Here is a 23,977-nt window from a genome sequence, read left to right on the forward strand (position 1 = left end):
ATATATTCTTAAAAAAAATAAATTAATAATAATAATAATAATCTCGCTTAGGTCACCATTTACTGGTGTATTGTTATGTTGAATCCCCCACAGATTTCCTTCACACTCACTTCCCCCCACGTTTCTTCACTATTATACTTATCTACTTGCTATCTCTCTCTTTATATAAATTATATAAATTGCCTAATTACTCTTTTGCTATCCTACAATATGTTAATATTAATAAGCAGCTTATATAGATGTATATATAAGACTGAGTCTATATTGCTTGTATGCAGAAATTAGTTCTGGTCTCCTGGAATGTGTGTGGCGCTCGCTCCCAGGCAAAAAGAATAAAAATTTTAGACCATCTCTCAAAATTTAAGGCAGATATTTGTCTCCTACAAGAAACCCACTTACAAAAATCAGAAGAAAAATTATTTATAGATAAAAATTTTAGTCAAGTTTACTCTGCCTCCTATAATAGTAGACAAAGAGGTGTCTCTATACTTATACATAAGAATTTATTCTTTACTCTAAATAATATAGTAACAGATTTAGAGGGCCGATATATTATTATCCAGGTAACTATATTTAATAAAGTATATACAATTGGTAATTTATATGCCCCAAATAATGATGACCCTGATTTTTTCCATGAATTTTTCTCTCGGTTACTCGATTTAGCAACAAATTCTACTATTATTATTGGAGGTGATTTTAACACGGTCTTGAACCCGTTAATAGATCGTTCTAATAATACGATATATACAAGGCGATTACGATCCGCTAAAGTAATAGATGAATATATGGAGGATTTTGGCCTCAGCGATGGCTGGAGACTTCAAAACCCAACTAAGAAGGAATTTACTTTCTTCTCTGCTGTGCACCGATCATTCTCAAGAATTGATTTTTTCCTTACAAATAATTCTATTGTTGATAAAACTGCTATAAAAATACATTCTATAATTATAAGTGATCATGCACCAGTCTCCCTCACTCTACAAATTGACTCTACCTTTAAACCTCCCCCGATATGGCGTTTTAACATCTCATTACTGAAAGACGTAGAGTTTGATAAAATTATTAGAAGGGAGTGGGCAGATTTTTTGGAAATAAATGACTCTCCAAATATATCTCCATCTCTTCTCTGGGAAGCAGGGAAAGCGGTAATTAGAGGGAAAATTATATCATATTCAACTTATAAAAAGAAACAGGATCAAAAATTAGAAAAATACCTGGAAGATAAAATTAAACAACTAACGGATGAATATGTATTAAACCCAAATAATCAAATATGGATAGAACTACAGAATATAAAAATACAGTTAGATAACATGTTATCTAAAAAGACAGAGTTTATAATACAACAGTTGAGATATAATAATTTTGAACATAATAATAAATCAGGTAAATTCCTGGCAAATCAACTTCAACGGAATCGGGAAAAATCTCTTATAACGGCTATTAAAGATATAAATGGTGAATGCACACAATCACCAGAAGAAATTAACCATATTTTTTATAACTATTATCGAAATCTATACACAGAAATTAATAGACCTAACCCTGAATATATTGAGGAATTCCTAAACAGCTTAAATATACCTCAGTTATCTATTGAACATAAAGATATTCTCGATACCCCGCTTACTATAGATGAGTTGTATCGTGCTTTAGACAGTATGCCTAATGGCAGAGCACCTGGTCCAGACGGCTTTCCGGCTATATTTTTTAAACATTTCTGGTTAATGTTTGCTCCATTATTTCTAAGAGTAGTAACTGAAATTAAAAGTAAAGGTGATATACGTCAAGATATGAATATAGCAGCAATTAAACTTTTATTAAAGCCAGAAAAAGACCCTACCCTCCCGTCAAGTTACCGACCGATATCACTAATTAACACCGATATTAAAATTATCGCTAAGGCCTTGGCATCTCGATTAGAGACGGTAATCTCGACAATTATTCATAGTGATCAAACAGGTTTTATTAAAGGTCGTCATTCTACTAATAATATTAGGAGACTCTTTAACTTGATTAGTATGTCACAGCGGTATGATAAAAAGGCAGTTGTTATTTCGCTGGATGCAGAAAAAGCATTCGATAAAGTTAACTGGTCCTTCCTCTTTGCTGCCTTAAATAAATTCGGCTTCGGGGAGTCATTCATTCAATGGGTCTCAATATTATATGATTCTCCTAAAGCTACAGTTACTACTAATGGGATTACATCACAGAGTTTTACTTTACAAAGGGGAACAAGACAAGGGTGCCCAATTTCTCCTTTATTATTTGCTATATTTATTGAGCCGCTTGCATTAGCTATACGTCAGGATAGACGGATCCAAGGAATCCACTCCGGGACAATAGAACATAAAATTAATCTATATGCCGATGATATATTACTCTATTTAGAAGAACCTGCTATCTCGCTAGGGGAAGCATTTAAATTAATAACTAAATTCTCTCACTTATCAGATTACTCTATTAACTGGACAAAATCAACATTATTACCTATTACAGAAAATTCATGGAATCCTACAAGTCAGGATCCACACTACTCCTTTCCTACAGGTAATTTAAAATACTTAGGTGTTAAAATTTCACCTAAGTTAACTGAATTAACTTCTTTAAATTTTTCACCATTATTGGATAGTATCCGTAGTGACCTGGAGCGCTGGAATAATCTTCCGATCTCTTTAATAGGACGGATAGCTACTATAAAAATGAAAGTTTTACCAAAGATTAATTATTTATTTTCAATGATTCCATTTAAACCTACGTCTAACTGGTTCCAATCGCTGGACTCTGCTATCATAAAATTCTATTGGAATAAAAAAAAAGCCAAAATTAGTCTATCTACTCTTCAGGAAAGTAAATCTAAAGGAGGTTTAGAGGCACCAAACTTTATGTACTATTATCTAGCTAATCAACTACAATATCTTGTGCTATGGACACAACCCAACAGAGATACTAACTGTTGGTTGGAATTGGAGCAGAAGGATTGTAATAATCTTAGACTGTCAGATTTACTCTTTATTACAAAATCAATAAGACGACATAATTGTTTTAAAAACCCAATGATAGCCGCCACCCTGACTGCCTGGTGGAAGGCATTAGAAATTACAAACTCCCAATTGGCGCCCTGTGGGCTCTCTCCCATTTGGCATAACCCCGACTTTCAACTTAATAATCAGTCGTTCCATTTAAGCCTATGGGAGCAGAAAGGAATTACACACCTTCATCATCTTTTCTCAGATAATAAGTTTATATCGTATACAAACTTGGTCCAGAAATATGAAATAAAAAAGGGAAATTTCTTACATTATCTGCAAGTTAAAAATATGGTTAAGAAACAAATCCCAACACTTCAGGATACGCTCCAACTGCCTGTCTTAGCTAAAGATATTATAAAGCTTTCTCCAACAACAATAAAGAAAATATCAAAAATATATAAGTTATTTTTATACACAAATAAAACGTATTTACCGACTTTAAAATGGGAAAAAGACTTGTCTATAGTTCCGGAACCAGACTTTTGGACCCAAATCTGTGAAAATGTATTTAAAATGACCAAACAGACAAATTTGCAACTCATCCAATATAAGATACTTCATAGAACATATATTACACAATATATGATGAAAAAAATGGGACTCTCTGACTCCGACATTTGTCTCCAGTGCTCACAAAACACTGCCGATACTTATCTTCATGCTTTATGGTCATGTACTCCAGTGCTGCATTTCTGGACTAAAATCTTGGAAAAGCTCGCTGATATATTAAACTGTAGGCTTCCTTTATCTCCAAGATTGTGTTTACTAGGTGACTTAACAATAACTGAGCTACCATGTAAACAATCTCAATCTATATTTATAGCCCTTACTATTGCTAAAAAAATAATCCTTGTCAATTGGAAAAATAAACAATCTCTAAATATCGACCACTGGTTAAACTTACTAATAAATTATATCTCAATGGAAAAAATCTCTGCCTTAAATAAAAATCAAGTATCAAGATTTAAACAAATATGGTCTATGTACATAGAATATTTTAATCTCAATTTGGCAACTTAATCCTGCCAAGATTCTGCCTGTTAACGAGAGCCACCACATCGTTACAACTTCTGTTTTCGCTGCTTCTGTATTTGGTATTTTGTATCTGATTGTTTTTATTTTTATATAGTCAGGAACCTAGTTGCTGCTAGTGGGCTCGAGCATACCACACTATACGACACTATACTCATTAACTCCTTAAGATCTATTTCTAGTGGGCACTAAGCATCAACACTTGGTGTTACTGCATGCTAATTAGTCAATTTTCTTGACGCCGTCCCCTGTGGTCGGGCGGGGGTGGTTCTGCCCCCCCCCCCCCGTTGTCTGCTCGGTGGCGGTTGCGTCTTGGCCGCTCCCTGGGCCCCCTGTGGGGTGCGGTGTTGGGGTGCTTCCCATGGTGCCCGGGGCGGTGCCGTCCCGGCGCGGTCCGCTGCTCCGTGCCCGGCGGCGCGGTTCGGGGTGGGTGGGCCTCCGGTGTGCCCCGTGGTTCCCTCTCCCCTCCCCCTTCCTCCCCCCCGTCGCCTCTCCCTCCTCGCCTCCTCCCGCCCATCCTCCTCTGCCTCCCGGTCCCTTTTCCCTTGTCGCCCTCCCTCCTCCCCCCCCCCCCCTCCTGCCCTGCAGCCGCCCTTTCGCCTTCTTGTCGTCTTCTCCCCGCTTCCCCCCCCCCCCCCCCCTTCCCTGTCTGCCCTGCGGCCCCTCCCCCTCCCTCTCCCTGGGCCTGGGGCTCCCTCCCCGGCCCGGGCGTCGGGCTCCGGGGGCCGGGCGAGGGTTTGGGGCCTGCCCCACTCCGGTATAACTCCTGGCGCCCCGGGCGGGCTCCGGTGGCCGGTGGGCTGTCCGGTAGCCCTGCTGCGCTGGCTGTCCGCCCATTGTGGTGCCGGGTGGATGAGGTGGGGGGCGGGTGGGGGTGGGGGTGCTGGGGGGCGGGCGTGCCACCTACACCCGCCGGGTTGGGTGAGGCCCCGCTGGTCGCTCCTCTTACTCACTTCACTAGCTTGCACTATACACTTTGTAAATATACACATAGGGCACACAACACATTTCTTGGTGGGGTGGGGAAGGGTGAAAACACCGTCTTCACCCTTCAACTCCCCTCCAATTTTAATGCACCTCACGTCCAAGGGGAGGGGTGAGTTGGGGCGGGGAGCCATCAGAGGGGATGGACTGCAGTGCCTGGCAGCGCTGTGGTCCCCCCCATTTGTGTCCCTGCCCCACCACTTTGTCCCTCCATTCCCTTTTTTAATGCACCACACATATACATATTCATTTTTTGGGGGGGGATACGGGTGGGTCGGAATAGGGGAAATTTTTTCCCTCTGCTCCGACTCACCTGCTCCCAATTTTAATGCACCACACGCACACACTTGTATATACACTGGGTGGGGCCACATTCACGGTGTAAGGGTAGAGCTCGCCAGTCGGCGAGCTGGCGGACTCAGTAACAGGGTTAGGTGTCACTTGTACTCTGGCGTGACGACCGGGGCCTCTCCCCACCGGGCTCGGTGTTCTGGTGTTCCGCCTTCTCCCCTGGTGCTTCCTCCTCTGCTTCCCCCCTCCCGCCGCTGTGCAAATCTCGCGCGGCTGGAGGTGGGGTGGGCACATCTTCCCTCTCTGCGCTGCTGCCCGGTGCCGGTTTCCGGGGGGGGGTGGGGGGTTCTCGCGGGGGGCCGGGTTCGCGGGGGGGGGTGGCGGCCGTCGGGGGGGGGCGGCTTGTTTGGGGGGGGGGTGGAGGTATGGGTGGGTGGGGGGTTGGGTGCTGGGGGTCGGGGTGTGTTCGGGGGTTTGGGGGTCGGGGGTGGTGGGGCCTGGGTCGTGGTGGATGGCGGGTTTGGGTGGGGTGCGGGGGGGTCGTGGGGGGATGGGGGCTGGGGACCGGTGGGGCGCTGTGGTGGCCCGCTGGGCCTCGTTCTGCGGCCTTGGGCTCGGGGGTGTGGGCCGGGGCTGGGGCGGGGGTGTTCCGGGTGTCTGGGTCGGCTCGCCGACCGGTGTCCGCTCGGGTGGCTTGGGGGTGGCCTTGGTGCTGCCGCGGCCTGGGGATTCCGGGGGGGGGGGGGGGGTGCTCGCTTTGCTGGACCGCGGTTGACGGCTTCTTTCTTTGGTGGTGGTCCTTATGCATGCCAAATCCGTCGCACCAGCATCTACTGAAACTCAACAGAAGTACCCTCTCCCTCCCACAGCCCCTTGAATCAGTTGGTGCTGGTGTCTGTGGTTCTCACTTTGCTTTATCTATCCTTCCCTCCTTCCTCTCTTTAGTTTTTCCTCTGGTCACTTGAGATCTTAATTTATTAGAAGTATGAGGTTTCTGGGGTTGGCATAAGACTCCGGTTTTGTAACCACGCAGGAGGGGTCTTGTTGGTGCTGGACTTCACTTTGATGGATTGGATGTACTGGCTTCTATTGATCTCACTCTGCCTTATCGATCCTTCCCTCCTTCCTCTCTTTAGTTTTTCCTCTGGGCACTTGAGATCTCGCTAAATTTGCTGGAATTTAGAGGCTTCCGGGGTTGGCGTAAGACTTTGATTTTGTAATCATGGGGAAGGCAGGAAGTGTTTGGTCGGTGCTGGTCACTTTGATTTACCTTTCTTTTCTCTTTATTTCTTTTTTTTTCTGACCTTTTCTCTGGTCTCCTGACCATTTAAATCTCACGACTCTGGCAAGATTCTGAAGTACCTGGTTAAGGCGAAGGGTAATGGGATATTTATAAGGTTTTAGGTGAATGAATGAGTATAAATTTATAAGTATTTGCACGCACGCACACGCACGCACGCAAACGCACGCAAACGCACACACGCAAACGCACGCACGCACGCAAACGCACGCACGCAAACGCACGCACACATACACACACACAAAAAAAAAAAAAAAAAAAAAAAAAAGAAAAGAGCAATGATGACAAGACGTTGAATCGGTAAGACTACCGAATGAACAATTCTGAGCTCTTCAAAAAAAAAAAAAAAAAAAAAAAAAAAAAAAAAAAAAAAAAAAAAGATTGAGTGCATGTCCTACTTAATCACTACACTGTCAGGTTTGTGTTTGAGCTCACCCTTGTGGTGTAAGCAGCCTCGGGGTCATCCTCCAAGACCCTTGACAAGCCGAAGTCTGACACTTTACACACCAGGTTGCTGTTGACTAAGATATTTCGTGCAGCAAGGTCTCTGTGAACGTAGCCCATGTCTGACAGATACTTCATGCCTGAGGCGATGCCACGCAGCATGCCAACCAATTGAATTCCAGTGAACTGGGCGTCGTGTTTCTGGGAAGAAACACAAGGAAGAAAATTCAAGTTAATGTCATACTTTAAAATTGTTCTTGGAGAGACCACAACTCGGACCTTGCAGGCGCACAAAAGTGTTAGTGTTATTTGCTAGTGCACCTATAATAAGTTAAGTCCAATCAATTAATCAATCAACTTTATTTATATAGCACCTTTCATACATTCAAAATGCAACTCAAAGTACTGGACATCCATAATACAATAAAGATGAGAATAAAATGAGTCATTTGTGTTGTTTTAGTTTGTTTACAGACCCGACTTGACCGTCTCATTTCGACAGCAGCAGTTAGTGGCCACACCACCTGGAATTGTCACTTCAAAGAAATCCAACATATGCTATAATGCATAAGCTATGAGTTTGCGTGTGCGTGTTTGCGTGTGCGCATATGACACGTCTACAGAGATGAAGTGCAGGCCTCGGGCAACATGCCAACAAACAGCTACTCCTCCAGGATGAACTATGATGCAGTGCAGACGTGGTAAAGGGCTAAAACATGAGTCTGCAAGCTTTGATGTCAGTGTTATGACTTGGCTCTCATGCTTTGACTAATTTCAGTGAGGCGGGTCAGTCCTTTTTAAAGAGCAGAGACATGGTAAAAATAAAAATAAAATAAAATAAAGTCCCTCCCTGCATGATGAATGTGTGTATGTAATGGGTACACTCTACAGATAACTAAATGTGAACCAGAACTGAAGCTATTCATTGACAATAATGCCGATTACGCCGTATATTTATTCATCTGACCGCCAAAAACGTTTAATAACGATTAGTGAAATAACACTGTATGCTGCCATAAACGTTAAATGACGTCAACTACGTTTTTTTGTTTTTTTTTGAAGCAGTACAACAACTAAGTGCAGCGCTGCCTGGTCAATGGGTTGTGGAATCAAAAACTAACTATGGCCAGCCGTTGGCAGCATTGTCTCCCTTTTCAATGGGCCGCCAGTGTATGAAATTACAATGAAACATGATGAAATAGAACGTTTTCAAGGATGACGTGAATGATCAAAGCCTTTGTCATATTAAAGTTGTTGTTTTTTTGATAACGTGTGGCAGTAAAAGAGTTAAAGGGGACAATGACTAGTTGAAGCTCAAGCCATTGGCTATCCCCAGTGCCAATTAGGACATCTGACGTAATACTTGTTAGAACTGTTCATGTCACTGAAAAGAGAGCATTCAATAGTTTTGTCTTGTTTTGAGCCCAAGGTCAGAAAAGGAATTTCCAGCATTTCTTGAAAAGACATCATAATGTCAGAATCGCTGTTTGTGCGTGCTTACTGAATTAGAAAAAAAGGTAGCCGGAAAATGAGCCGTGCCGTAAGCAAAGTCACCGCTGTCTGGAGAGGCTGTGATTGTGATGTGGTTATAGTCGTTACGCTTTGCTATGACACCATGACTGCGATTCTTTTCATTGCACACGGACCATTTGACATTGACTGAAAAAAGGCATCGGGTAGTCTGACTCACAGTGTGAATTGACAGATGTGAAGTATGACCACATAACCTGGTTTAATTTGTTTGTCTTTTTGTTCTTGTGAGGTATAATTTTATTTGAAGATGCTCAGGTAAAAAAATATGACACTAAACCTTTCACCTGTAGCAATATTTCACTAAATAGAAACAAACACATTTATTTCTTAAATTCACATTGTGTATATCAGCAAACTTTTTTTGGCTTGAGGCAAAGCTAAATTGGCAAAAAAACAAAACAAGACAAAATGCCCTGCTGTAATGCAATTACGAGTATAAACTAGACTAAGTGCAATTGCTGGAGAAATTGCGTGGGAATGCTGAAAGCTGAATGCTAATAGCTGAAAGCTAAGATTTGAATGCATGTGGAATGCTTATGAAATAAATTGAGAGATAAATTATATTATGAAATTATAACCTCATGCACTTTACCAACTGTATGGAAGTGGGCGTGGAAACTGATACTTTCAATGTCTGTCCCATTGAAGATGAATGCGGAAAAGTTGATATTAAATGTAAAATTGTGCAAATACTGTTTGTAATGTGGAATCAGACGATATATACCCCGGGAAACGTGAATTTTCTAAGCCAGTTGAAATTTGAACAATGTAAATTGGAAGAGTGGAGAATAAAAATCACAATAACAAATGCTTTCAGCATTCCCACAATTAATTCATTTCCGGTTCCAGTTCAGTTTACTCCAGAATTGAATGTGCGCCACTTTAACACGATTCCAGCCAAAAGTTGATGAAAAGTGTAACCGATCACCTAAGCACCATATTGCGGTGTTCAACGTGCAAGACCTGTCAATCTTAGGTTAGCTTAGCATTTAGCATACGGCTTCTCCGCTATTTTCCCTTTGTGAGAATGACATTTGTCATAGTAGCTAGCAGAAGATGTTGCTAGTCAGCTGCTTCTGCGTAAGTAGCATCGAGCTTCTCTTGATCGACTACCCGCATTTTTTTTATTCTACTTTCTTTTGACGGTTGTCTCAGCGTTTGATTCTCAGTTTTGCTTTTCAATGTGCTTAAATGAGGGACAAAATATTGACCCCCAAACTGCGATGTGAAACCACTTATTGTGAGCCTTGTAGTGGCGACTTGAAGGCATATTTGTGACTAAAAAAAAAAAAAAAAAGTACTCACCCTTAAAAAGCTGTCCAGTGAACCATTCTCCATGTATTCTGTGACAATCATGACGGGTTTACCTGCAAACAGAATGACATCCATGACTGTATCTCTGATCCATGCCGCTATAATGCTAACCAAATTAAAATCAGAGTTGTTTTTTTTTACTTGGAGAAACTTATTTTAGTGGCACCAGAAGGTCAGCAATCAAGAGTGACATCTTTGGTTTTAAACTTACATGAGGTTTATTACACAGAGAGAGAAAAAAAATCAACTTTATGCACCATTGAAAGCAGCTATTGTTAAATCAACAGGCCTGGCGTCAAGACTTGTTGTGTCCCAGATGGCTTTGTTGTCACTGCTTCACTCTCGACTTGCCACCAGCCATATGCTCCATCTCCATTTTATCCTGATGAATTTGCCCCTCCTTCTCCTTACCACATCATGTGTGAACTGTCCTCACATCTGGATCAGATGTGGCACCAGTGATGGAACTGCATGTTTAATGTAACAAATCTATCACCCCCCCCCCCCCCCCCCCCCCGATGAAAGAATTCACATTCCCATCCAAGTCATGATTGATCACTTTAATTATATCAAAACAGACTGCAACCGAATAGATGATATCAATTACTGTTTGAGCAGCACGCCATCTAGTATTTCAACCTACACATGTATAGGCTGGTTTTAATTTTATGATGTGTTTTGTTACAAATCAATGTACTGGATATTGATTGGCACAAAAGACGATGTTAGAAAGAAAATAATTGGTTTTGAGTTATGTGGGAATTCTATTGGCCGTAACGTATAAACTGTCAATATTTATTCAACAGCAGGAATCACAAATAAGATTCAAATCAAGCTGTTTGCAGGTCTCCGCTATATATATACAATTCTCAAAGCTCAACATTGTTATATTTAAAAAAAGAAAAAAAGTGTTTTTTTAGAGGTGTAAAAATTAGTGTGTTAATTTTGAGTTAATTTAAAGTTCCTTTAACACCGCTAATGTTTTTTAAACGCACGATTCATGACCACCCCTGACTTGAAAGCCTGTACTCGGGGGATCAACGCAGCAGGCACTTCCATATCAAAATTTAGCAGAAATAAAGTTAATAATAATAATAACATCTGTATAGACTTTAAAAATGTGCAAAATTCAACAAGTTACTTTATGTTAAAGATTAGATAACTCTTAATATGAAAAGAAAAATGCTCTCAAGCTGTCGTCAACATCTTACAAATGCAATTATGCCATCTAGTGGCAGCAAAATTATCTCAACACAAATCGATATCACCCTCGTTTTTTGTTTTTTTTCACAGTACAGTACATATTTTTAATTAGAACTGTTTTTTATGAATTATCATGAAATTACTGTATCAATGACTAAAAGATGCAACCATATTTCTATTAGTTCATTTTTTTGCACTTTTTGTTAATTTACAAAAAAATAGTTAATTGTACATTTTATTGTACATTTAGAAGATATAAAATTTGTGATTAATCGTGAGTAAACTATTGAAGCTATGCAATTAATTCCGATTAAAAAATTGTAATCGCCTGAGACCACTGATGTTTTTTTTTAATAAATAAATTAAAATAAATTCTTAAAGTAGTGTTTTATAAAGAATATAGTAAAGTTATCGCCTCTTTCACTGAAAAATGTTTTGTTTTTGTTCACTTGATTCATTGGAAAAATGACTAATTGAACATAGTTTGTCTCAATAAAATCACAAAGCTTACTTTTACAATCTGCGCTTAAACTCCTACGACGCGGCGATGGACTTGCCGCATTTATTAGAGGACGATTTTATAGTAAGTGAGTGGAACACACACGCGGCGTCCTCCCTCGTGTCTTGGAGCCTCTTCACTTCCATCCGTTTCTCTCTTTTCTCATTGGCAGCAGAGATAAAGGCCCTGCGGCCATTTTGTTGTGCAGCTCTCCTCATGTGGATGACGTGAGCATCAAACATGCAAGTGTGTGTCTCTGAAAATATGCAGCCTGTGGATCACCCAAAAGCAGCAAGGTAAATGGGGTGTGAAAGTCTCAGGATTAAGAATTAACAGCGGCAGCTTAATAAATCACCCGCGCGCGCGTGCGTGCGTGTTGTATGTGTGCAGAGCAAATGAACCTAAAATCAAACCCTGCTCCCGGGCTTCTCCAATTCATGCGCATATGTTCAGGGTATCCCTCCAAATGTTCACTCACCCTCTCACGCACAAATACACACCACACGTAAGAATGCATATGCACGCACATACGTACAGTTAGAAGAAAGTATAGTATACCGTATTTTCACGACTATAAGGCGCACCTAAAAGCCTTCAATTTTTTCAAAAGCTGACCATGCGCCTTATAATCCAGCCCGCCTTATATATGGATCAATATTGAGCCGCAACAGGTCTCGCTGTCAAGACGCTATCGGTGACCCTGCACGATCGGCAGAAGATCCCGCCATCTTGGATCGCTGGCTACTACTAATACTTTACCTCAGAAAAAATCATAAAACAGCTGTTTATTCATTTTGGAGTTGTCGGAAAGCTGGTTTGTAATCTATGAATAAAGTTTGACTGACCTATCTGGCTGTTTTGTTGACATTCCCTTTAGCGCAGCACCATCTAATGGATGCATAACGTAACCCCAGCCTCTACTGTAGGGCCTTACATATGGAAAAAGTTTTAAAACATGTCATTCATTGAAGGTGCGCCTTATAATGAGGTGCGCCTTATAGTGCGGAAAATACGGCACATTAGATATTACAGTCAAACCTCGGTTTTCGAACACTTGTGTTCTCAACCAAATCGGTTTTCAAACAGAAAATTTGAGAGTTTTATGTCTCAGAACTCGTCCAAAAATTCGGCTCTCAACCAAACTGAAAAAAAGCCGAGCGTACCTGAACGCGACTCACTCGGGAGCCGAACTAACTCGAATGCCCAGGATGCTTCCTCCGGAGCACATTCGTGTTCAAAGTTCGTTCGGAGCAGACCTGTTCATTGTTATTTACGCTTAATTAAAAAAACATTGTGATGAATATTACGATGAAAATTTTGTGTCAACAAAATTATCACGATAATGTACCATTTAATCTATGTGAAACATTTAAATAATCAACAAGTAATAAGTGTTTTTTTTTTTAAGGTTTCATCTTGGCATTGACTTCTTGAGGGGGGGGGAGTACTTTCTGCAAAGTCAAACCATCCAGCTGAACTAAATTAAAAAGGGGCATGGAGCAATTTAGACAGTGAGATCACACAAGAGAATAAGAGAATTAGACTGAGGGAGATTAAACAAGGGAAAGCAAAAAATTGAGGACAATTAAGTGAGGAGAGGCTCTCGGTGTTTTAGTCACTATATAGCAGCACTTCTTAACAAGGCTGGCGCCTCGGGGAAAGATAGAGGCCAGCCATGTTTCTCAGCGACAAAGTTCAGACTCATTATTTTGTTTTTTTTTGCACTCATTCCTTTTTAAAGACTCCTTCTGTGCGCTGATGATAGTCCTATAAAGAGACCCAGAGGGGAGCAAGCAAGAGATATGGATTTATGCCCACTAAGGACACAACTTTGATCAGAGTACATTGATCTGCAGAGATTTACACCACGGCAACTCGATAAAACCGCTGCGATTTTCTCTAAAGCGTCGGCCACTTTAGGGCCATTTGTCAAAGACGTTTTCAGATCAAAATCGGTAAAAAGACTCCAGAGAGAAGGGACGTGCCACGGAATGTGGATACAAATCATATATCGGACCTTTTCTTGTGCATCCTTCTGCGGTGTTAAATGTAATTCTGAACAGTTTTCATGCACAATTTTACTTTGACAAGTAAATCGACTCACTGCGTGTCACCACACCCTCCAGCCTGATGATGTTGGGGTGGTCAAACTGTCCCATGATCGACGCTTCGGCAAGGAAGTCCCGCCGCTGCTTGTCTGTGTATCCTCCTTTTAGAGTCTTGATAGCCACGCAGATTTCCTTCTTACTGGGTAGCTTCAGACGGCCACTGCACACCTCACCAAACTCACCTAATGGTCAAACCAGGACAGTTTTACAAAAACGTCTAGAAACAGTTTCTTATTGTGCTCCGTTGTAATCAGTCATTGTATTTTCTGACATTGTTGTATGCGGACAGTAGTTATGACTACATAAGAACATTAGAACTGTCAAACTATTACATTTTTCAATCAGATTATTCACATTTTAGGATTTTGATTACCCATGGCTAACCACTTAATTAAAAAGGATTTTTAATCAACATTTTTGTCTGCCAAATTTGAAGCGCACCTGTTATATGTTAATTCTTTCACCATTTAATGTTATGAGGACGTCTTCAAAACTTTTTGATCCACTGCACGCCCTCATCCTCCTCTTTTTGCTAATCACTTAATTACGTGCATAATTTAAAATGGGGAAAAAAATACTTAAGTAGTTTGACATGAACAAATATTCTGAATGTCATATGCAAACATTTATTAAAATTTTAACTTTAATGCATGTAGTAACATAACTACCCACTGTCAGGCTAAAGGATAATCTGTGGTCAAAATTAATAGTGTGATTAATCTGCGTCAATACATGATTAATGCAATATTTTTTGTGATTAATTAATTAGTTAACGCTCTAGCTTTGACAGCACTCAAGAATAGACAAACAGACGGCTAATGCATCATCATCAAACAGTATCATCATAAGGGGCATAGTAACTGCATATGAATAGATATTTAAAAGTGGCTAATGTATCATAAAATATAGTAACTGCATAAGACTAAACAAACTAAGCACGGCTAATGCATAATCATCAACCATTATCATAAGCGGCATAGTAACCGCATATGAATAGATATCACTTCAATAAGAAAAGTGCATAATTGCTTGGCTAATGTATCATAAAAAAATCACAAGGAGCATAGTAATTGCATAAGACTAGATATCTAAGAGTGGCTAATGTATCATCATAAAATATCATAAGGGGCATAGTAACTGCCAAGACTAGACAAACTAAGCACGGCTAATGCATAATCATTAACCATTATCATATGGGGCATAATAACTGCATATGAATAGATATCTAAGAGTGGCTAATGTATCATGAACAATCATAAGGGGCATAGTAACTGCATAAGACAAGACAAACTAAGCATGGCTTATGCAAAATCATCAACCATTATCATCATAAGGGACATAGTAACTGCATAACAACTGATAACATCAATATCACATCACCCAATATATAGTCATATGGGGATATGAAGAGTCCTTAGATTAATCCAATAACTGAAAAAAACAATATTATGCTTGAGGTTTGCTTCTTAAAGATGAAAACTGTGACTCACTACCTGTTTAGTGACCTAACGAGTGTATTTCCTGGTTAATTAATACAACTAAAAATGCCTAATGGAGAAAATTCTCTTTATGTTGACACAGCCGTTATTGTCTGTTAGTACAACTGGATGCAAGGTGACTCAATACGCTCTGATTAGAATTCCTTGCCGGTGAGGGGATGTGTGTGCGTGTTGACTTCATCCCGTGCCAGTGTGTGCGTTTTGCACAATGTACAGTAAGTGGTGCAGGGAGACTGCATGCTTCAAATGCAACCATCAATGCTGCAGCTGGCTTCAGGGATTTGGCCCAGCTTTAGACAAGTGGATCAAGAATGCGTACAGCCGACAACGTATATGCATATGGAGCGCTCGGTGATGTCAGAGCCGAGACATTTTGTAGATCTCGCGCTTCCTCTGGCCCGCACTATAATTTCCCCCGTTGCAACTCGGGAACACAGAGCATGGGTCGAAATGTGGACGTGAAGCAACGCGGTCTGGAAGAATTTAGGCCGGAATAATTACAACCTGTCTAAATACCAACATCATGCCTGCTCCGTCCAGCAGTGAGCACACCAGACAGGGGAAAGGAGCTCTTTTTGTGGTCGCCCCCACAGAGTGGAGATCTCGTTTTAATAAGGCTTGATTAGGGACACTCGTTCACTTCCTGTTTTAAGTGGAGCCGGGTATCTCACTTTGATGGGAAAGTCCCATGTAAAAAAAAAAAAAAAAACTGTTCTGTGAACTTCAAGGTCCATTGCGTATGAGAGCTCATGGATGCAAAAAGGTTGCCCTTTTAACAGTGGTCATTTTTGATGTAAATATTCTTCAAATATGTATATTTATTTTCAAATTGAAGTACAGACTTGCCTCAAAGTTTTCAAACATTTTTTATTTGTAATTTTTAGGGGTGTTAAAAAAAATCGCAATATATCGCGATACAATAGCAGGCAATTCTCAAATCGATTCAATAGGCAGCCGAATCGATTTTTTAACATCCATTTTTGATGGAAAAATATTCAACAAAACGTCTAACTTTCACACCTTAAGCATGGAAGAACATTACATTAATGGAACAATAAGCCTTAATATTTTATTTTAATGCTGTTCAAACATGAAAAATGTTACAACCTGTTTGTTAAATACAGTGACTTACAGTTATAAGACTGAAGTTTCAGATCAATAAATAATACATTTTCATCCAAATCATTCAGTGTACAAGTTTACTGAATGGTATTTTCTAAATTTGAGTAAAAAAAAATCGCAACAATCGACTTGTAAATTCATATCGGGATTACGATATTTAAAAAAGATCACAATATTGAAAAAAAAAGACCTCATGCTAAAAAAAAAAGCACAATATTTGTCATAACAGCAATGCATATAAACCGCCTACAATCTCTAATAACAATATTGAAGCACTTACTTGCTAATGCAAGCACACATTGATCGCTTCACAAGCAAATTCGGTTCCCCTTCATCTGACAATTAACATAGATTTTAAACATAGAAGGCCAAAACATCCCTAATGAAAATTAAATTGCTCTAATAAACTAGCCACTAGAGGGTGCTAGAACTGCACAAGTGGAAATCAACCTGACTTTTTTAACAGATGTGTTCCTTTTAAATATTGTGAACATGACGACGACGATATTGTCTTAATATCACTATATCACGATATTGCCCTTATCGTTACATCCCATCCATAAAAATGTGGCGTACGACAGAATGCTTGTAAAATTAAAGTATCTTTTAAGAGTATGGCAAAGAATGTTTTAGTATGAACATTGGGTATTGTCGATTCTTACCTGCTCCCACCACTTTATCAATGGCTATGCAGGATGCATCCAGCTCCTTAGCAAACTCATGCACAGCCTGGCTTGGGTCCTCATACGTGTGGGGGTCTACGTAGGTCTTAATACCTGGCAGACGGACTAGAGAGGGAAACAGGTCTCAACACACGGCCATGTAAATTCTCAAACTAATACTCAGGTTGTTTAAACATTAAATCCTTGGAGTACCGCGATTTAATCAAAAATAACAAAACGAAACAAAATCGGTTGCTTCCGACTTTTAAGATGATGTCATCTCCTTTTGTCTGACTCAGTTTCGGGCATGTCAGGAATCATGCGGATACTCTGCAGAAGCCAGTTAATATCACTCTAACACATGTTACAACGGCCTTACAGATGTTTGTAAATGATGATGAGAATGGCGTATAGCCAAATAAAAAAAAGAAAAAAAAGAAAAACTTAAGTCGATCAGTTTAGGGGGAATTCCAGCCCAATCATGACCAGATGCAAAGAATACTTTGCTGCTGTTCATCTGTGTTACGTTGTGTCAGCTTGGATTCGGTGAGGAGGACGAGATGACAGAAAATTGTGTGTTTTTCACATCGAAAAATCTTCTTATTAGTTTCAGAGTTACCTCAGCACTCACATATTCCCGGTCAGATGCAAATTTAGTACTTTCGGCGGAAACGAAATTCATATGCACTCGAGCTTAGTGGGGCATTTGAGTGCCACTGACAAAAATGTTGAGACAGATGAAAAGTAAAGGAAAAATAAATAAATTAGATTTTCCTAGTAGATAGTTTACAGTCACTTCTTGACCCATCGAAATGATTCATCATTCAAGAGCTTACAACACGATAATTTAAATCAGGGGCGTCAAACTCATATTCGCTCAGGGGGCCGCATGGAGGAAAATATATTACCAAGTGGGCCGCATCGGCAAAATAACGGTATATAACTTAAAAACGATTCCCGTCATTTATACGCAGATTTTCGTGGACCAGCCCTAAATTACAGAGCTCAACTGTAATCATGTTGTTCCAAAGAATAACACAAATGCAAATGGAACGCGGCAACACTTTCCCGGTATACGTTCCAGATGTGTTTACTCGAGCTGTTTTGCATATATATAGTTCCCAGAATGCATTGCGTGGCGTAGTTAATGACGGGAAAAGGACGCTAATCCTTGTCATATCTATTTGTGTTAACAGTAATTGAATTTATGTCGGTCTATGATTTAAAATAATAATAATAACAACAATTAAACAAACCATAACTTTAAGTTGTGTGTAAAAAAAATGACATCCAGGACGATTCCCCCGTACATTGCATTGCTCATCTGAGGACTGCTTGTGAAATAAATTTTTTTTATATATTTAGATTGTGGCTGGCTGATTAATTAGTCCGACATTATAATTTTTTTATTTTTTTAACTTTCCAAAATCATCTCGCGGGCCGGATTAAACCCCTTTACGGGCCTGATCCGGCCCGCGGGCCTTATGTTTGACATCCCTGATTTAAACATTTTTGCAATACTTTAGTAATCCAGTAATGTATACAGTACAAGGATACATTAAATCTATGTATATTTGCAATATGCATTTCCTTCCTTTCTATTATGACGTCTGTTATTTTCCTCTGACTTTTAAGCGCTTTTTTTTTTTTTTTTTGTAATCTCTTTGTTTACATTGAATAAAATAAACACTGGCTACACAAATACAAATGGAAATAACTTCTGCAAGAAAACATGCAATAAATATTTCTTTATTATTTCTTTCCAAGATGCTGTAAAATTGTCCCATACCGCCCACTGAAATAACTTTAAGTGATTCCCATTGCCCTGTCACACAAATGATCCAATTTCAATTGGTCTGAAAAATAATAATCATTTGCTACAAATAATGTTCATTTTGTCATCTATCTATGCCAGTGATAAATGTTAACCATACAATAAAATTGCCTTCCACTATTACCACACATCATCCTTGTTTCAGTATACGTACGTATCCCAAACTTTTTGGGCCATTTTTGCTTGGAGGTATACCGTGAGATTTTTTTTTTGCAAATCTAAAATACGTGCCTTGGTTCAATAATGGTTGGGAAACGCTACCAAGCTGTGGTAACATTTCCCATCAGGCCATTGTTTGTTTAGAAGTGCGAAAACACTGTGAGAAAAAGAAACATCTACGGGAATGAAACATTCAAGCAATTTATAATGCAACCAGCTAATTGGAGGTCAGTGGACTGTAAAGTGGAGACAGGCAAGATTGAAGAAGAAAAACAGTCCAGTACTTACGGTGGCCGTTGCCAAAGTGCAGTCTTTTCTCATCAGGATGTTTGGATTTGCTGTGGCAACAAAACCTGCCAATCCAAATAGAGAAGGTCACAAGCTGTGACACAGTCTAATAAGGCTTCACCCATTGGCCCAATATAGCGTTTGTACGAAATACTAAAAATAACCAAAGCAAAGACACATTTTTGTTTGGGACCATTATGAAGCACAATGTATGTGAGAATTGTACGTCAATAAGAAAGGCTGTCATCATTAGCATACCAATTACCCCGAGGCGTGCTTATATTTTTCAACAAGAATCCATGGGAAGCAGCTTTATTTGGATGCAGCTTTCTTTATAAGGCAGTTATTGTTAAATTGATGACTGGATGCTGTTTTAGATTGCAATTTAATCTCGAATAAAGATTTTATTGAACACAATAACATTTAAGTACTATGACACATCTTTGGAAAGTAAACTCAGAAAAACAATCAATTAATTTCCTAATTATTATTTAGGTAAAGTTCTTAGACTTAGACTTAGACTTGACTTTATTGATCCCTTTGGGATGGCTCCCTCTGGGAAATTTACATGTCCAGCAGCAATGAGAAATGAAAAATGAAAAATAATTCAATCAATCAATAAATAAGGTTCTTACACCAGAGATTGAATTAATAATAATAATAATAATAATAATAATATAAAAAATAAAAATTCAATCAATCAATAAATAAGGTTCTTACACCAGAGATTGAATTAATAATAATAATAATAATAATAATAATAATAATAATAATAATAATAATAATAATAATAATAATAATAAATTCATTCAATAAATAAATAAATTGTGTATGGAGGAACAAAAATGCCCAAATTAAAAATAAATAAATAAATATAAATAAATAAATAAATAAATAAATAAAAGAAAAACGGATATTCAAAATATAATTCAAAAATTAAACACACCAAAAGAAATCTAAATGTAAATAAAAACTATATATATAAATAAAGTCAAAATAAATACACAAATAAATATATAAATAGAAATAAATATCAATCAATAAATAAAAATGCTGCAGACGCTCTGTCAGGTCGAAATGTTATTCAAATGAGGGGGCGATCCTAAGTGTGTCTTGGGTTGGGCTCCATTTCTGTTTATATTCATCTTTTTTGTCTTTCATTTTTGAATTATATTTTTTATATCTGTTTTTATTTCCACTTTTATTCATTTATTTATGTATTTAGTTCTTTATTTATTTTTAATTTTGGCAGTTTTGGTCCTCCGTCCTTGTGATGGCCACGCCTACTCTATGCGATCAAGAGGATTTGCGCCAAAGAATGGCGATGTGACTTGTGGACAGACCTCCCGATCAAGACGTAGAGCAGCACAGTGAGCAGGATGATGGCCACTGCTGAGGAAATGGCGATGAGAACAAGCTGGCTACTCTCACTGGAGATGGAGAAGGCAGCTGAAAAACACAAAGCAACATATTGTATGTAGTGAGTTGCAACACATTCGATTAGTGAAGTCACTACTGAATATTTTTTTTAGAATCGATTAATCTATCGATTATTCAACTAATATCATGCATTTTGATTTTGCATTAAATTGTATTACCAAAGCATATTTACGATTATTTGTCGATTAATCGTTTAATTTTGACAGCCCTACATTCAATGCATGCAAAGTTATTTACAAAGAGTGGACTGTTGGAATACTTGGTGTAAAAAAAAAAAAAAAAAAAAAAAAAAACTGCATTCTTGAAACCACACTTCATATTTTTTGTGCATGGTGGCCACCACTTACAGTCGGGACTCGTCTCAAACTGGAAACTGGGGCTGCTGGCTCCGTAGCCAGCTGCTGTGCGGGCTCTGATCTGCAGCAGGTAGGCAGTGTTGGGCTTAAGACCATTTAGAGTCACATTACATCCCCGGGCCCGAAGGATTGTGTAGCTGGTCTCCTGCTCCTCCTAGCAGACGAGGCAGAAATAAGACACAGAGAAATTAAATACATAGCCTTGGGTCTAAATATTAATGAATACAACATGTGCAGTGTGTCATCTGAGAGTGTGGGCCGTCATAAGCACACACACCCAAACAATGCGGACAGTTTGACAGCTTTCCCTTTATCTGATGAATTATGGCCTCTCGATTTTACGACTTCTCTCCTGCTGATCTGTGCTGATAAAGCAAAGCAAGAAAACCGAGTCTTCACCTTGCAACCAGATGTGGAATCTTGTGTAAGAGATGAAAATCAAACTTTAATTGTAGTTCCAGTTCTATGGTGTGACATTTTCAGATGAAAGAATAGATTCGACTAAGTATGTAATAACATAATAATAACACAATAATAATAATAATAATAATTTAATGTAATAATGTAATAACACGATACATCCAAGTGAGGCAGATGAAAGAATAAATTGACTGATATATCATGTAATAACATAATAATAACACAATGATAATCATTTTAATGTAATAATGTAATAACACAATATAATAGAGCATAGTGAGGCATGCCACCAGATTACAGCAACTGCACAGATTTGCCATTTTTAAAGTTTAAAACTTTTGTTTTATTTACGTTGAATCGGAGTATGCAAATGCTAAACAATCGAGGGCCGAGTGTCAATCCCTGCGCGACTCTCCATGTAACATTAACAATACTCAGAAGTCACATTGCCATGGATTACGCGGTGCATCCTCTCGGAGACGTCAACTCTAAACGAAGAAAGTGCTGACCCTAAAATACCAACACACGTTTTGAGCTGTTATATCCTCCTAACTACTAGCAATTCAAATTTGTCCTCTGTAGTGGACTTGAATATCTCCCACCAAGTGCATACGATTGTGCTCTATAGAGGACATTCCGAGATTTCCAATGATACCAAATGTGTAGGGTTTGCTACCTTTGATTGCATCATAAAAGAAAATGGCTTCCCTCAGTGCAAGCACTTTTTAGGGAAGAGAAAAGTAAGTGTATAACACTTTTTATTGAACAAATTTAGGCTTTAAATGTTGCTAGCATGTTTTCTATAAGACTCTTAAGAACACATTAGTGTATTGTTTGAATTATTTTAACTGTATTTGAGCCTAGCATTAAAGTTTTAAAAAATGTCCTTTGTAGTGGACACATCATAGCTTAAAAATGAAGTTTTTTTTTTTTTTCAAAAAAATCATTTGCAGTATTCCAGTTACTTCACAAAGATTGCGGAATATCAAACATGATTGGACAATATTTTTTTTCCTGGTAGTCAGGAGGATAATAATATGTTATGATCAACGGAGTCCATAACTAGAAAATCATTAATCCCGTATCACATTTCTCCATTCTTCCCTCCTGTCCCTGTCTCATCTTGAAACTGTTTTACAAGCAGTATTAGACCAATTCACGACAACCAAATAAATAGTTGAAGATAAACAAGGGAAGTAAAACAAGGTTAAACAACCTAAATGGGATTAATTTAACAATCCTGAAAATGAGCCTTGTGCTTTTCAACTAAGGCAAGCGTATAAAGGTCCAAACCACATCAAGACAGAGTTGAATCCTCATCCTAGTGGCTGGTTTATTTACAGGCCCTCGTTGTAAAAGTCAACACGCACAGGGCAATATGAAAGGACTTCACGCCCGGTAATGGTGGGATTAGAGTTTTATAGAGCACAAAGCTTTTTAAACTGGTATGTGTGTGAGGAGGTAACTGATACAGCAGGCCTGCATCAGGATAACTCTTCATTGCAACTATAAATCCACTCACGGCTTGTCACCATTCAATGGTCAGGACAGCATGGGATCCCTTTTAAAATCACACACAGGTGTGGTAAGATGACCTGCGTGTGTGTGCGTCTGTCTGTGTGTGTGAGGAAGCAAAGCATAGCAATGCTGTGATTATGGCCTGTCCATGTGCCGTCTCACCAGGGCACTATAGATCACCACGATATCCGGAATGCCGCTTTGGCAATCTAAACAAAGCTGAGGAAAATTATTGCTCGTGTAAACATGCACACAAAAATGCTAAACAGGATTCCTTCCATGTAAGACCAAATAAACACGGCAAACTTCTGCATGTGAAGGTCTCCGTGCTCTGGAGATTACATTGATAACATGTGCAAGGACTGTAATTGTTGGTCTCAACCGCGCAAGCGGTTTTTACTGAATGCGGGAGATGTTTCACGCACGTTCGAGGCCCTCTTGGTTGAAACAATAATTAAATCACGTGCACTTCAACCGACTTGGATAAAACACGCAAGGAGAATGAAACACAAATAAACACAAAGTCATTGTTTTTATTCCACTTTGATGCAGCTGGAGCAAAGTTATTTTAGTTCACTAAAACTAACAAAAAAATAAACTCAAATTCAAAAAACAATTTCGTTAATGAAATAAAATAAAAATGAACATGCTTTTTTAAAAAAAATAACTAAAAACTAATTAAAACTATAATTATGGCAAAAATGTCTTTTGTTTTAGTCTGTGGTAATTAATTTCATGCATGAGCCTTTGTGGATGATTTTTAATAATAATACATTTATTTCAATATTAACCAGAATAAGGACGTTTGAAAGTATGTCACACAAAAATGACGTCATCTAGCAAAAGCCAATAGAAAAGTACCTTCAGATGACATCGCTCCCATGGCAATATTTTTTTTTAACTTTTTGACCACCAAAAACGTTTAATAACGGGTAG

The 23,977-nt window shown here is 39.0% G+C and overlaps 1 protein-coding gene across 5 annotated transcripts in view; it reads right to left on the minus strand.

Moving 5' to 3' along the window:
* Nucleotides 1-23,977, minus strand: part of epha3 (eph receptor A3) — a 119,292-nt gene that overhangs the window by 18,462 nt on the left and 76,853 nt on the right. For all 5 annotated transcript variants that reach the window (XR_013287172.1, XM_077535925.1, XM_077535926.1 and 2 more), the window contains 7 exons: nucleotides 21,095-21,257; nucleotides 20,651-20,756; nucleotides 19,308-19,372; nucleotides 17,027-17,152; nucleotides 13,740-13,925; nucleotides 9,925-9,986; nucleotides 7,078-7,287 (listed from right to left, as the gene is read on the minus strand). Coding sequence is in view for 4 of the 5 variants with exons in the window: in XM_077535925.1 (XP_077392051.1) it covers nucleotides 7,078-7,287; nucleotides 9,925-9,986; nucleotides 13,740-13,925; nucleotides 17,027-17,152; nucleotides 19,308-19,372; nucleotides 20,651-20,756; nucleotides 21,095-21,257 (918 nt within the window). In the remaining variant the exon portion in view is untranslated. The remainder of the gene's footprint in view (nucleotides 1-7,077; nucleotides 7,288-9,924; nucleotides 9,987-13,739; nucleotides 13,926-17,026; nucleotides 17,153-19,307; nucleotides 19,373-20,650; nucleotides 20,757-21,094; nucleotides 21,258-23,977) is intronic.

The sequence above is a fragment of the Festucalex cinctus genome, chromosome 11, assembly GCF_051991245.1.
Source record: "Festucalex cinctus isolate MCC-2025b chromosome 11, RoL_Fcin_1.0, whole genome shotgun sequence".
Classification (NCBI taxonomy): Eukaryota; Metazoa; Chordata; class Actinopteri; order Syngnathiformes; family Syngnathidae; genus Festucalex; species Festucalex cinctus.